General features: G+C 37.6%; 2 protein-coding genes across 2 annotated transcripts in view; both read right to left on the minus strand.

Moving 5' to 3' along the window:
- The window catches only part of sik2b (salt-inducible kinase 2b), a 40,438-nt gene extending 34,613 nt beyond the window's left edge, over positions 1 to 5,825 (minus strand). The window contains exons 1-2 of the mRNA XM_067366150.1: positions 5,414 to 5,825; positions 2,892 to 3,008 (exon numbers count right to left, since the gene is read on the minus strand). Of these exons, the coding sequence (XP_067222251.1) occupies positions 2,892 to 3,008; positions 5,414 to 5,551 (255 nt within the window). The 5' untranslated portion in view covers positions 5,552 to 5,825. The remainder of the gene's footprint in view (positions 1 to 2,891; positions 3,009 to 5,413) is intronic.
- Positions 5,826 to 7,312: 1,487 nt separating this feature from the next.
- laynb (layilin b) lies at positions 7,313 to 15,588 on the minus strand. The gene is made up of 7 exons (XM_067365584.1): positions 15,345 to 15,588; positions 14,545 to 14,833; positions 12,350 to 12,507; positions 12,169 to 12,216; positions 11,116 to 11,202; positions 8,955 to 9,072; positions 7,313 to 8,854 (listed from the first exon to the last, which is right to left on the minus strand). The coding sequence occupies exons 1-7, from the start codon at positions 15,418 to 15,420 to the stop codon at positions 8,548 to 8,550; spliced, it is 1,083 nt and encodes a 360-aa protein (XP_067221685.1). The 5' UTR covers positions 15,421 to 15,588; the 3' UTR covers positions 7,313 to 8,547.

A 15,588-nucleotide genomic window follows, 5' to 3' on the forward strand; every position in this document is an offset into this window, starting at 1 on the left:
ATTTCTATTTTTAATCTATGCTAAGATAACATATGTAGTAAATGTTAAGTATTTAGTATTGAGTTTTTAATGCAAGAGATATTAAGAGCATTTTTAAATTAATTGCACTACATTTACACATATTCTATTATCTATCTCTCTTAATAATCAAAATATGCATGTATGCATATATACAGATCACATGACATACAGGAATAGTAGGCTAAATCGTGTGCTCGATTTACTATTTTGTTCCCTCGATTTACAAAATTGTGCACATGATTTACTAATTTATTCCTTCAATTTGCAAAATCATGCATACGATTTAGTAAATCGAGGGAAAGAAATAGTAAATTGTGCGCACGATTTAGCAAATCGAAGGAAAGAAATACTAAATCATGTGCACAATTTTGTAAATTGAAGGAAAGTAAATTGTGTGCACGATTTATAAATCAAGGGAACGTATTAGTAAATCGTGCGCGTGATTTAATAAATCGAGGGAAATAAATAGTAAATCGTGCGCTTGATTTAGTAAATCGAGGGAACAAATTAGTAAATTATATGCACGATTTAGTAAATCAAGGGAAATAAATAGTAAATCATGCACACGATTTATAAATCAAGGAAACGAATTAGTAAATCGTGTGCACGGTTTAGTAAATGGAGGGAATGAATTAGTAAATCGTGTGCACGATTTAGTAAATCGAGGCAAAGAAATAGTAAATCGTGCACACAATTTAGTAAATCGAGGGAACAAATTAGTAAATTGTGTGCACGATTTATAAATCAAGGGAACATGTTAGTAAATCGTGCGCACAATTTACTTTTTTTCCCTGCATGTCATGTGCGGGGCTTCGTACATTTACACTGTAATGTAAGTGCAATTTAGAAAAATGAATCACTAAATTTTTATATTAAAATGCCACTGCCATTACCCAGAAACCTACATGAATGATGCTTGAAGAATTTTAGGATTATAGTGTGCTTGAAATGCATGTGCACTGCATATGCACATTATTGATTTCATCTGATATGTCCAAAGACAAAGCTCACATGTAACGCTACTGATGAATGAAGTGTGAATAGAGGCAGATCATCACAGTAAATATGTACCACTTGCTGATGTATTACGTATACGTGAGGGTGGGTGCATGTGCGGAGCAGCTGCTTAGTGTTAGGACCCTGAGCCGTGGCAGATGGGGCAGAGGAAAACCGGGGGTTAGAGATGAGATGGCAAGGCCTGCAGAGCAACCCTCTGTTTATGAGGACTGAAAGGAAATGACTAATTGACCCATGCCGTTTGAATGGAGTAACCGTTGGAAATAATGATACACTATGATTACACGGTAAGGGGCTTGGACTGGTGCCGGTATGTTCTATAATAAGGAAGCGCTATACACATTCCCAAAAACCAAAGTGACCTAAAGTCTTACATAATGCTGCAGTGAAGTCACATTGAGGGAGAAGTTATCTCATCATCTAAGTGTTTGTGTGACTTTGACTCCAGAGTGTGAATGATGTCCTGTTAAAAAACAGGCTTTTTCCAGCTGGACGACTTTAATGTGGTCATGTGAAAGTTTATAGTGAAAAGTAGTTAGCCATTAACTTTGGACAAATGGCTAGTAATCTGGCAAAATTTCCTCAGGTAAAATGAGAGAAGTGCATGATATATCATATAATATATGATATATCATGTTCCTCTTTGGATAAAAGCATCTGCTAAATGCAGAAATGTAAATTATGGCATATTTTCTTGTACAAGTCTTATGCGTCAATGTCACCCACTGTATATGCATGACCCTGAAAGGCATTTTAAGACAAGTTAGCAATGAGTTAAAATGCTAAAACGTTAAAAAAGACACATCTGTATATGGCTTGGGCTGTTTGTGTGTTCCACCTCTGTTATTTAATTGTCGTTCTGTTTACATGCATCCATCAGATGTCTTTTTTTTTTGGTTGCACCTCTTTCTGTTTTTATATTATTAGTATATATGCATTAAAACGATTATTTTCAACCCTCATTCTGACCCACTGTCTGAAATGATCCGATTTGAAGGGGCGGCTCCTTTAAGGTTTGTCAGTAAACGGCCATAGGAAACAGCATCAACGGCCACTCCATATTGCACATGAGTAAGTGTTTTGAAAACATTATTTATTTAAAGACAAAGCATTATGAAATTTACTTGCGATCTGTGATGCAGCTACTGTCAGATCCAATTCAGTTAACTGCTTCATCATCTTTCAACAGAAGTTTCTCTGCAAACTCTCCATTACACTGTGCCTCATTTACAAAACAAAATGCTTATATATATATATATAATCCTCCAACGTGATATGAGGTGCCATTAAAATATTGTGCAGAGAAGCAAACAAGACGTTTTAAACTGGACGCGTCAAAGCAAACGTTCTTTCACTCTTCCATTTGTCCTGTTGTTGTCAGACTCAAGTGCATGGAGTACATGAGAAACTGATGTAAAACTACTTGTTGATGTCTGGCTCTGGAGGAAGTCATATGTAAATGTATTTGGCCATGTGACATCACAAATCCCACAATATCCAAAAGAGCCATTTTTTGGGAACTTGATTAAATGCTTTGATTGTAATGAGGAGGATGTTTTAAACTTTGAAACTTGCAGGATGTTTTAATATGTCAAAAGATCAAGGCAAATTTGATTTCTCATGTCATGACCTCTTTAAAGTAAAATCATTAGTTATTGTACCAGCCATGACAAGCTGTTGATTTTCAGTTATCAGCCCAGAAATTTCACATTTGTTCATTCTTCTTAAAACCTTACTATTATATCAAGTATTTTATTACATTTAGCAGATGCTTTTATCTAAATCAGCTTAAAAATGAGGAACACCACATGCAATTTATCATATAAGAGCCAAAAAAAGCAAACAGGCATTACCTGGTACAGTTTAATGATGTGCGGATGGTCTAGCATTTTCATGATCTGTACTTCACGATAGATCTTCTCCAGGTTTACAGCATCTAGCTGGGTCTTGTCAATGATCTTTATAGCCACCTGTTGAATTAAAAGCACAGAGACACACTTTCATTGGTACGGAGCCTAACGCCTCAAGCTACTCAGTGAAATTCATTAGTCTTGTTGCTGTCAGCAATGCAAGTCGATCCAGTCTTTGCAAGCCTCAGTGCAGATCAAAGGCAGAATACACTTGAGCAAAGCTAATACACACACCTAAGCGTATGGTTAACGGCTTGACTACTGAAGTAGGCTAATGATCCAAATTATCTTATTTTCCCACAGGCTTTTCATTTTTTGCCAGACAAATGGTAGAAGAACAGGCGTAATTTACCATTTCATAACCACTCATACCTTAATCCCCTATCTGACTATATAGTAATAATAATGTTCAGGTAAGTAAACATAAGCAGAGAAACCATAACCGACTCCACAGTTAAAGACTTTGACCTTTGTTTTATATCATTACAGTGATATAAAACATTTTTGTTATGAAGATTTACGGTATTGTGGTGCTTTGGCATGTTTTCCTTATGTTATTTTTAATGCCAAAGTAAGATTTTTTTCTACTGGTCAGATCTAATTTCTGCCCTGCCACAATTTTCTGCATCCAAACTGATGACGAGGCAAGCAGGAAAATATTATAATGATATAGTGAATATAAAGATGAAAAGATGGCATATGGTGCAAAAAAAAAATTAAAATAATAATAATAATAATAATTATAATTGATAAAACTGATGATTTCTTTCACACATTTTCAGAAAGACATCATCTATGTTAGTCAGCTAGAGAACATTATCTTGGTGAGATTGGAATCAGCAGAATTTGCAAAACAACAAGCCGTATTTCACAGAAATCCAAATGTTTATGTTTGCAAGTCATAAAAAAACATATGTAAATGATCAACAACTGAAAGAAAGTTGGAATGTACTGGAAAAGTGACAGTTCTGTCTACTGGCCTGCTACTCTCTCACACTGACTCCGGGCCAAGATAATGGTAAAACATTACAGTACATCACCCCCTATGAATCAGCTGTCATATGCGTATGTGGTTAGTCATTCTCATTGGCAATAACAGTGACCCAACTGTCCATTGAATCCATGAACAATGCAGGCAATACTGGAGCAGAAACACAAAGCGGTAGACACATGGTACCAGACAGAGCATGTGTATTCTGAAGACAGCTCAGAGGGAGAACAGAGATATCACAAAACACAAGAGAGACTGATGCGAAGCTCTGGGAGCCGAGACAGTGTCATCCCCACAGAAATGAATCCGCCTCAAGGCAGCCATTGCAGAGATGCATCAACATAATCCTGTTAAATATCTTAATTCCCTCACATATTGCTCCAATGCTAAACTCTACATCTGCACACTTGCAGACAGCCTGAAAACCACAGAAGCTCTCAGACAAAGCGCAAATTACAGCTTGCAGCCTCTCACCTATAACACCCTTAACCAAAACTTTACTGCAAAGCAACACAAACACATTGGCAATGTCAACAGAGGTCACGGACTGTGGATTTTTTTTTTAAAATTTGATAAAGGCTGCACTCAAAAAGCAAAAATGTAGTGTAAATAGGAAAAATGTAAAATTATTATTATTATTTTTTTTAAATAATACTTATGACATTTCCCTGATTTCTGTGACTGTGGTAACTCTGTGTCAACTCTGTGTCATGCATTTGGTGCTCAGCAGGGTTTTTTTGCAAGGAATGTGAGACAAACATCAGCTCAGGTTTTGTGATGAGATGACATTCATTATCACAAAATCACCCCTTTTTGCTTATGCAACCATTTCATAAATGCATAACAGCATGGCCCACATTAAAAGGGCACTAAACCAGCATAATTTCTTGCTATTGTACACAGCAATTGCATTGACAAATAGTTTCAGACACAATTAAAGCTGACAATGCTTGAATACTCTGCATATTTCCATTGAGGCATTAGGCTGCTGGACGTGCATTTATCAGTGCATGCAAAGCTGAACAAGGGCTTCATCTAATTGTAGTCAACATTCTTTGAACCAGGGTCAGGAAGAAACAAAAACAAAACGAAAAAACTCAAATGTGAACTGAAAAGTGACAGATAAGTTATGTTATTAACATTTATATCATGTAGGTTTGATTATAATTTTATTTTATAATGAAAAACATTAAATATTTTACATACAAATGTTGACAAAATGGTTAAAAACATATTTTTGAAACAAAATCAGCCCAGATTAAGTTATAAAACATTCCTAAAAATCAATTCCAGGTTGTTCCTTGAGCAAAACTATTCTGATACTGTTTCAGACAAACAGGTTGTTTATTACCCAAGATGCACAACACTAGTGTCAGTGTGAGTCAAGCTTTAGAGACTGTAACTCTGTATGTTTTCTGTGCATACACAAGGGTTAGTTCATGTATTTAGGTTAGCTCATATACTCTCAACTCACCTCTGTCTTGGTTATACGATGTCTTGCCAGTTTTACAACAGCGAAATTCCCCTTTCCAAGAGTCCGTTCGATATCGTAGAAGCCCACTCGGACAGGACCCCTGAGCACTGGCTTTTGGTGACAGTCAGCCATGACCATGCTGTTAGTGAAACACTAGGGTTTGGGGTGAGAAGATAGAGACCTGCCACTTGAGCCTCAAGATAACGAGGTCGGCAGAGGCTAAAACGTGTAGAAATGCCAGCGTGCCGGCCACGGTGCTCGCTGACGGTCCGCTCCAGTCTTACCAGAAGAAGTAGAGTGTTTAGGAGCGCGGCGAAGTGTCACGCCACCTCCTCCAATACAATAGAGCTCTAATATTTCAGCTGTGTTTGCGAGAGTACACGAGTTGACTTGCAGGAGGCATCATGTTCTCTGGTTGACGTGCATTGACGTCAGAACCTATGGGGGTATTTGTACAGGGGGCGGGGCTTCGAAGCACTTCCACACTCCAGTGCCAATTCGTTTCCAAGACGACCAGACCCACCTCTTACGTCAACGGCCAGAGCGTCGCTCTGTTTGCTCGAGCGCTGGCTGTGAAACCCTGTGCCACCAGCAACTTTGATAAAGTCTCTCGCGTACTTCAGTCGAGGAATGAGAGCCGAGGGGGATGTGCTCGGTGTTTGTAAATTAATATCAAGTAGTATACTTTATGTTAATCTTTTAGGTTCCCAAATGTGACGATCATCGTGCGAGGGACCCTTATCTTCAAATTTAAAAAGCATTAATACAGTTTCTTCTTGTATAAAGACCAAATTTATTTAAATTACAATCATTGTACTGCACTGTAAGACGATGTATTCACTAGTTTATTTACCTATTTACTAGCTTACTTACATATTTAATCTATTATTTATAGATTTAAAGCTAAATCTTATTTATTTTAATCTTGTTATTTATCTATTTTACAGTTTTTCTCTTAACATTTCCACAAACTCCTTTAAGTACCCCCCACTAACCGGACTTAAAGGATTAATTCACTTTCAAATTAAATTTTCCTGATAATTTACTCACCCCCATGTCATCCAAGATGTTCATGTCCTTCTTTCTTCAGTTGAAAAGAAATTAAGGTTTTTGATGAAAACATTCCAGGATTTTTCTCCTTATAATGGACTTCAATGGCCTCCAAACAGTTGAAGGTCAAAAGGTCAGTTTCATTGTAGCTTCAAAGCGTTCTACACGATCCCAGATGAGCAATAAGGGTCTTATCTAGAGAAACCATCACTCATTTTCTAAAAAATATTAAAAAATTATATACGTTTTAACCATAAATGCTTATCTTGAACTAGCTCTCTTCTTCTTCTCTATTTGAATTCCGGCACTGCTAAGTGTATTACTGCCCTCCACAGGTCAAAGTTTGAACTAATTGTTATATCCTTGCACTAGCATTTTGTATATGACAATTTAGTTCGAACTTTAGTTCGAATTCAAATAGAGAAGAGAGCTAGTTCAAGATGAGCATTTGTGGTTAAAACGTATATAATTTAATTTTTTTTTTAGAAAATGAGCGATGGTTTCGCTAGATAAGACTCTAGATTCTCTAGAAGACTCTAGATTCCTAGATATTCCTCGTCTGGTATCTTGTAGAACGCTTTGAAGCTGCACTGAAACTGTAATTTTGACCTTCATCCATTTAGAGGCCATTGAAGTCCACTGTAAGGAGAAAAATCCTGGAATGTTTTCATCAAAAACCTTCATTTCTTTTCGACTGAAGAGAGAAAGACATGAACATCTTGGATGACATGGGGGTGAGTAGATTATCAGGAAAATTTAATTTGAAAGTGAACTAATCCTTTAAGTAATCACATTTTGACACGTGACGACTAGGACACCACTTTAAGGATTTGCAACCTAGCCTGTAAACATCAAAGCAATCGTATCCTACCACATATTTGCTCAATTACATCATCATATAAAACAGATTGTCTTTACAAACATTAAATGTGTCTTCAAAGAAACAGCTGAGCGAGAGCAGTGTCGTACTGTACTGAAGATTTTATACAACAGTTCAATAAACAGGTCATTAGTATGTAAGCATAAAAAGCACTACAGACAGTGCATGATTTGTCTTGGAAATTTTAGTTTAAACACCTCCATGACGAGCAACAAAATGTCCTCAAACTAAGCTGCAAGTGATTCAACCTATCACATAGCGACATCTCCTGGACACATGCTGTACTGCAGCACTAATAAAATACTTAACAGCTCTGAATTCAACAGAATAATCAAAGAATAGGGTCAGACCTTTTGATCTGTGCATTTAAATGAAGATTTTATAGACTGCACTAATGAAAAACAAGTTTTAGCCAATAAAATATTTTATAATCAAGCATAACTAGAAAAGTATATTCACTATATAAAAAAAAATACACTCTCCTTTTCCATGTCTGATCTTAAAATTCCCTGAAATTATCAGGCTTTCCAAGAGCGTGTGTGGAAACAATGTTGATTAATTACAAACATTCACTGCAAGCTATTCTGTGTTTAAGAATAAGTCCAAATAACGTGACAGAGTTAATATTATTATTATTATTATTAATATTAAGGACAGAGACAACATCATCATTTACAATCCAAATAGAGCAAAACCTCATTATTTATCTTTTTTTCTTCACAATTTCATATCCAAAAGCAAAATACGTATTCAGTATATGTTACAATAATCTTTTAGCTAATTCCTTTAATTCTGTTTTATACAAAGTAACTACATAGCCTTTAAAAACAAGGGAACAACAGTAGATATCCTTTAGAGAGGCCATTCTCAGAGAAGGATGTTGTTGAGATGGGCTGAGAGGTCAGCGTACTGTTTTGTGAATTTCCAAAAGGGAAGGTCCTGTTCCAGGATGCCAGCTTCCACAGAGGAAGCTCTCACAAGCCGATGACACCTTTATACTTCTTTGTATAGTCAGTTATGGGAATCCGTGCCTCACTGTACACTCCTGCATTAGACTCCCACTGGCTTCCCTATCCTTCACACTAGGTCACAGAGTGCACATCAAAGAGAAGGCATACAGACTGGAGATGAGATCAAACATGGTGCCACACTAGTGGGAGAGAGGTCAGTATACTGTACCAGTCAGTAGAAACTGTATAGTGTTTTAGTATCCATATATATCATTGTCCACCCATCCTGCTTCTACTGCCGAGGGGCTCCGGCAGGTCTCGTAAATGTCATTAGTGACAAAACCGCACTGTGTGGGGCGGCTCGGAACGTTCTCGTAGTCCTCAAACTGACTGTTTGTGGATGCCACAATAAATGTTCTGTTAATTTCAGAGCTCATGTACTCCAGGTGAGCTCCAGGCTGGTTGAATTTGTCGGTGCGTTTATGACCGTTTTGACTTTTTGGAGCTAATGGATGCACCCACTGTCCTGGCACGGCATAGATTTCATTCTGTTCTTTTCTCCTACAAAGACACAGTCACAAAGTATATTATATGGCAGGGTGCACAGACAAAATATAATCAAACTATGATTTGATGAAAATGTTTGCACTGTGTTACACACCTCCTTGACATGACTCTGAAACAGAACACCCCCGACACCACCAATATCAACAGCAGCATCACGGGTAGAATGGCCAGGAGGATGTAGTAAATATTAATTGTGTCATCTGAAATAGAAACTAAAAGAAATGCCATAGTTATTGAATGTAAAAATATAATTATAAATATATATTATATTAAAATATTATTATAAGACACACACACCCATATATACACTACATTGCCAAAAGTTTTGGGACGCCTGCCTTTACGTGCCTTTTAATGACATCCCATTCTTAATCCGTAGGGTTTAATATGGAGTTGACCCACCCTTTGCAGCTATAACAGCCTCAACTCTTCTGGGAAGGCTTTCCACAAAGTTTAGAAGTGTGTTTATGGGAATTTTTGACCATTTTTCTAGAAGCACATTTGTGAGGTCAGGCAGTGATGTTGGCAAGAAGGCCTGGCTCGCAGTCTCCGCTCTAATTCATCCCATACCCCCTTTCCACCAGCATGAACCGGGTGCTAGTTCAGAGCTAGTGCCAATTTGGAGTTGGTTCAACTGACGAGCCTTCTAAGAACCAATTTGCCTTTCAACGGGCTAGAGAGCCAGCACTTACGTCACTGTATACGTCTCATATTTCAGAGCAAAGCTAGCGCCGCAGCGCCAAACACACCAGGCTCGTTTGAGATGCATCGGCTTCTCGCAGAGTGATCGGCGCATGCCATCAAAGCTCCACGAGAACGATCCAAAAGCACACGGAGTCGTATGCTCTACAAACGCTCCCGTGGATCCGCGGCACTCGCCGAATCGGTCCGCGCTGCTCCGATGCATCTCGAACAAGCCTTCTATCAACAACCGCTGATGTTTCACTACTGTTGATGCTCATGGCTTTGCGAACCTACATCGGCATCCAAACACCGCTCGCTGTAATTTGTATATAGACGGAGATTACAATCGAGCTGCTATTAGCTCGATTAGCTGCTATTTCAAAAATGGCGGTCACAAGTTTCTTGTTGGTCACGGTAACCCGCCCCCAGCCCCTGACGCAAGCGAATCTTACTTCTAGCCCAGCAATGTTTTGGTGCTACTTACGAACCACTTTTCCTGGTTCGGAGCTGGTGCTTTGTGTGTCGAAAGACAAAGAACTGATTTGAAACTAGGCTCTAGCTCCGAACCAGCACTCAAACTGCCTTGGTGGAAAAGGGGTACCAGAGGTGTTCTATCGGGTTGAGGTCAGGACTCTGTGCAGGCCAGTCAAGTTCCTCCACACCAAACTCACTCATCCATGTCTTTATGGATCTTGCTTTGTGCACTGGTGTGCAGTCATGTTGGAGCAGGAAGGGGCCATCCCCAAACTGTTCCCACAAAGTTGGGAGCATGAAATTGTCCAAAATGTCTTGGTATGCTGAAGCATTAAGAGTTCCTTTCACTGGAGCTAAGGGGCCAAGCCCAACACCTGAAAAACAACCCCACACCATAATCCCCCTCCACCAAACTTATAACTTGGCACAAGGCAGTCAGGCAAGTACCATTCTCCTGGCAACTGCCAAACCCAGACTCATCCATCGGATTGCCAGACAGAGAACCACGATTCGTCATTCCAGAGAACACGTCTCCACTGCTCTAGAGTCCAGTGGCGGCGTGCTGTACACCACTGCATCCGACGCTTTGCATTGCGCTTGGTGTTGTAAGGCTTGGATGCAGTTGCTAGGCCATGGAAACCAATTCCATGAAGCTCTCTACACACTGTTCTTGAGCTAATCTGAAGGACACACGAAGCTTGGAGGTCTGTAGCTATTGACTCTGCAGAAAGTTGGCGACTTCTGCGCACTGTGAGCCTCAGCATGCGCTGACCCCGCTCTGTTATTTTACGTGGCCTACCACTTCGTGGCTGAGTTGCTGTTGTTCCCAACTGCTTCCACTTTGTTTTGATACCTCTAACAGCTGACCGTGGAATATCTAGTAGTGAGGAAATTTCACGAATGGACTTATTACACAGGTGGCAACCTATCACGTTACCACGCTTGAATTCACTGAGCTCCTGAGAGCGACCCATTCTTTCACAAATGTTTGTAGAAGCAGTCTGCATGCCTAGTGCTTGATTTATACACCCGTGATTGGAACACCTGATTGGAGGGGTGTCCCAATACTTTTGGCAATATATATTATGCTGTATTACCTGATGACTCTGAGAGTTCAGTTTTTATCCTGTCATTGTCCACTGTAATGGGCGGGTGCTTTGGCACCAGAGTCAGGTCATCAATACCTAAAGACAAGAATGACAGAAAATGATTCATATGCATTTATAATGTTTGGCCTTAAAGGGATAGTTCACCCAAAAATTAAATGAATTTATTTATTAAATGAAATAAATGAATTTATTTTCTTTTTGCTGAACACAAAAGAAAATATTCTGAAGAATGCAACCAAACAGTTAATCCCATTGACTTACATAGTATTTTTTTTCTATACTATGGAAGTTAATGAGCTCCATCAATGGTTACCCATATTCTTCAAAATATCTTCTTTTGTGTTCATCAGAAGAAAGACATTCATACAGGTTTTGAACAACTTGAAGGTGAGTAAATGATGACAGAATTTTCATTTTTGGGTGAACTATCCCTTTAAGATGACTGACGTATTATGACTGTAAGTGAAAGTATAATTCCATTTCCACCACTAGAGGTCATCATAAGCATTATTCATTTTAAAATTTAAATTCTTTCATTTTATTCTGTCCTCATTTACACACCATTATGTCATTTTAATCCTATATATTAGTATTATTTATATACTATTATAGTATTATATTTTTAGTTTTCAAGTAGTTTTTGTAATTTTAATGTTGTGTGTTTTTGTCATTTTTATAATTTTTGTTTTTAAATATTTCTAATTTTATTTCAGTTTTTGTCATTTTAGAATTTTAGCATTTAAACTTGTTTATCTCAGTTAGTTGCAGAGGCAACACTTCAAGTTCATCTAATATTTATATTTAGTTTTATCTTAGCTTTATTTCAAATAATTAAAATTGTTTTTAAAAGTTTTAGTTAACACTGGTAAAATGATGAGAGAATATTCATTCTTTGAGGAACTATCCCATTAATCTTTAAAAAATGCTTATAACTCACAGCAGTTTAGGTACTTTCACTTATATTAACATAGAAAATCACCATTATTGTGTCAGAAAAAAAAAGTAGCAAACACACCAGATGACACTTATGGATTGGTTTACCTGTATGTGTAGTGATATTTCCTGCTGGAGTGGGGACAGGATGCTTCTCTAAACACACACAGGAGTTTACATTTGAAGTCCTTTTACATAATACGTTTACACTAAAAGATACTTGTCTGATATTTGTTCTCTATTAAACATCTTAATGTGACAGCTAACATTAACATAAGCAAAAGCTTACCATCTGAGTACTTGCAGATGAAATTATTCTTGTTATTGCAATTGGAGTCAGTCCACTTGAACAGGTTGCGTTTCTTCAGGGTAGCAGCAGACGAGGGTCGGTAGAATAACGCCACACACTGATCAAGGCCACAAGAGGGCTCCGTCAACAGCCAGTTCCTAAAAACACAACAGACTTACTGAAAATTGTACAGCACATTTTACTTTCACTTAAAGGGAGAGTTTACCAAAAATTCTGTCATCATTTACTCACCTTCATGATTCATAAGACTTGGAATATAGAATACAAGTTGCATACAGCAGTGTTATTTTTTAGTATTTTTTACTATTAATATATTTATTATCAATTTACGGAAGAGGATTAGGGCCAAGCAATAATAAAAAATTAAAACCATCTCAAGATTAAAGTTGTTAAATTTCGAGAAAAAAGTGGAAATAAAATGTTGAGAATAAACTCATTAAATTACGAGAAAAAAGTCATTAAATTTCGAGAAAAAAGTCGAGATAAAATGTTGAGAATAAAGTCATAATTTAATGAGTTTATTCTCAACATTTTATCTCGACTTTTTTCTTGAAATGTAACGACTTTTTTCTCGTAATTTAACGACTTTTTTCTCGTAATTTAACGACTTTTTTCTCGTAATTTAATGACTTTATTCTCAACATTTTATCTCGACTTTTTTCTTGAAATGTAACGACTTTTTTCTCGTAATTTAACGACTTTTTTCTCGTAATTTAACGACTTTTTTCTCGTAATTTAATGACTTTATTCTCAACATTTTATCTCGACTTTTTTCTCGAAATTTAACGATTTTTTTCTCGTAATTTAACAAGTTTATTCTCAACATTTTATCTCGACTTTTTTCTCGAAATGTAAGTTTTTTCTCAAAATTTAACAACTTTAATCTCGAGATGGTTTTATTATTTTATTATTGCTTGGCCCTAATCCTCTTCCGTATCAATTAGCTATTACTTTTAATTATTTTATTTTAATTTTGCTATGTGCTTTTGTCATTTTAAAAAAAATATTTCTATATAGCCTGGCATTAATTCATTTTTATTTCTGTTTTAGTCATATTAGTACTTCAACTTTCTAAGTTCTGTATTAAGTTTAAGTTTTTCATCTTATATTTAGACTGTATTTTATTTCAATTACAGAATACAATTTCAGTAGTTTGATAGTTTTTTGGTTTTGGTAGTTTTAGTTAAAGGGTTAGTTCACCCAAAAAACAAAAATTCTGTAATTTATTACTCACCCTCATGTCGTTCCACATCCGTAAGACCTTTGTTCATCTTCGGAAAAAAAAATAAAGATATTTTTGAAGAATTCTGAGAAGTTTCTGTCTCTCCATAGAGATCCAACGCAACTACCACTCCGAGGTCCAGAAAGGTAGGAAAGACATTATTAAAGTACTCCATGGCTTAAACTGAATTTAATGAAGTGATGTGCTTTGTTTGTGCAAAAAAACACAATTTACCACTTTATTTACAAGATAATATTATCCAAAGAGTGTTCACGCAACAACTCAGCTCTCACGTGAACACAAAACGCATGTGTCGTGATGCTCTCGTGAACACTCGCGCATGTGAGTTGAGTTGACGCGCGAGTCTGAACAAAACGCGCATGCGTCATGAAGCTCTTTTTTGCGCAAACAAAGCACTCGCGACGCTTCATTCAATTGAGGTTAAACCACTGGAGTCACATGGAGTACTTTAATGATGTCATTCCTACCTTTTCAGACCTTGAAAGTGGCAGTTGTCTATGGAGGGACAGAAACCTCTTGGATTTCATCAAAAAGATCTTAATTCGTGTTCCGAAGATATGGATGCATAACGGAATGAGGGCAAGTAATAAATTACAGAATTGTAATATTTGGGTGAACTAACCCTATAACAATAACAGCACTGGTATATAGAGCACTTTCATGCCCTTTTTGAATCTTGAAAGCTTCAGTCCCCATTTATTGTAATTGCAACCAGAACAAGATTCAAAATATCTCTTTTGTGAAGAAAGTCAACCTCTATTTAACCAGGAAAGACACACTGAGATTAAAAATCTCTTTCAAAGTCAATGGAATGACATGAGGATGAGAAAAAGAATTTTCTTTTTCAAACTCTTTCTCTCTCTCTCTAAAACAAACAAACAAAAAAACAGAAAATTTCAGGATGATATTACTGCAAATCTCTAAATCTCACCTAAATGTGGCCGGACTGTAATCCAGCCAGTAATACTGGGCTGAACAATCAGCATTATATTGTGGGCTCCTCCGTAGCCCAATCCAGAAGTCTCCATCAGTGGCCCAGTGCTCCTGAACAAACTTCTCCACCAGACGCTGCTCATTCTCGGTCTCGATACTGAGCAGCTCCCCATCATCCTCCCTGCATTTCTGTCTGGCTGCCTCAAAGCTTGCTCTGAGCCTGCTGTCCTGGAAGCTTGTGATCTTATAGCAGGGCTTCTCTGTCCCTCTCCGGCATATCCTGTGATCTGCAAACCACATCACCAAAAACACTAATGTTAGTGTTGAACCTAAAGTACTGTTATGGAAATATTGTGAGAACCGTTATAGGAAAGTTGGCGGAGGGAATTATGTGAGCAAAGAGAGGAAGAAACCAGGAGAACTTCCACAAACTGTCAGGCGGAAAATCCTCTCAAGCAAAGTCATGTGTGCGACAGCTATCAGCCATATCCTCTCAGACTAAAAAACAGCTGTGACCCAAATTTAAAACCCGAAAACTGTACATAAACAAACCACTTTAATAGAAAAAGAAAACTCCATGAAGCGTTTTGTTGCATTATCAGATGTTTATTTTCGTTATATGGTTTTACAAAACGCTTCAGAAATCTTTATTTGGAAAGACTGCGGTCCGTTAATCGAAACTATCGTATTATTTGACTGTTAGTGTTACATAATGTGCACTCGAACTGGACACTATAAAACATTTGAATATCACTGTGCATGAACCGACATTTTACACATAAATAAGCACAAACTCACCGCCGATCGCGCCTGATGCGCAGCTGGGATGGAAACAAACAGCCAAAACAGTTCCGATCAGCTTCATGAACTCCATCTCTACATAGTTTCAAAAGGCGTGCGATTGCCACGACACGACAGTTTCTAGATCCTGGCAAAACGTCCCGCTGTCAGACCAAACAAACGCAGGCAAAGTTTCTCTCTGGCTCAAGAAAGGCTGCTTGAGTCTCTAATGAATGTTCCCGCTAGCAGAAACGCTTGTAGC

This window comes from Chanodichthys erythropterus, chromosome 17, assembly GCF_024489055.1.
Source record: "Chanodichthys erythropterus isolate Z2021 chromosome 17, ASM2448905v1, whole genome shotgun sequence".
Taxonomy (NCBI): Eukaryota; Metazoa; Chordata; class Actinopteri; order Cypriniformes; family Xenocyprididae; genus Chanodichthys; species Chanodichthys erythropterus.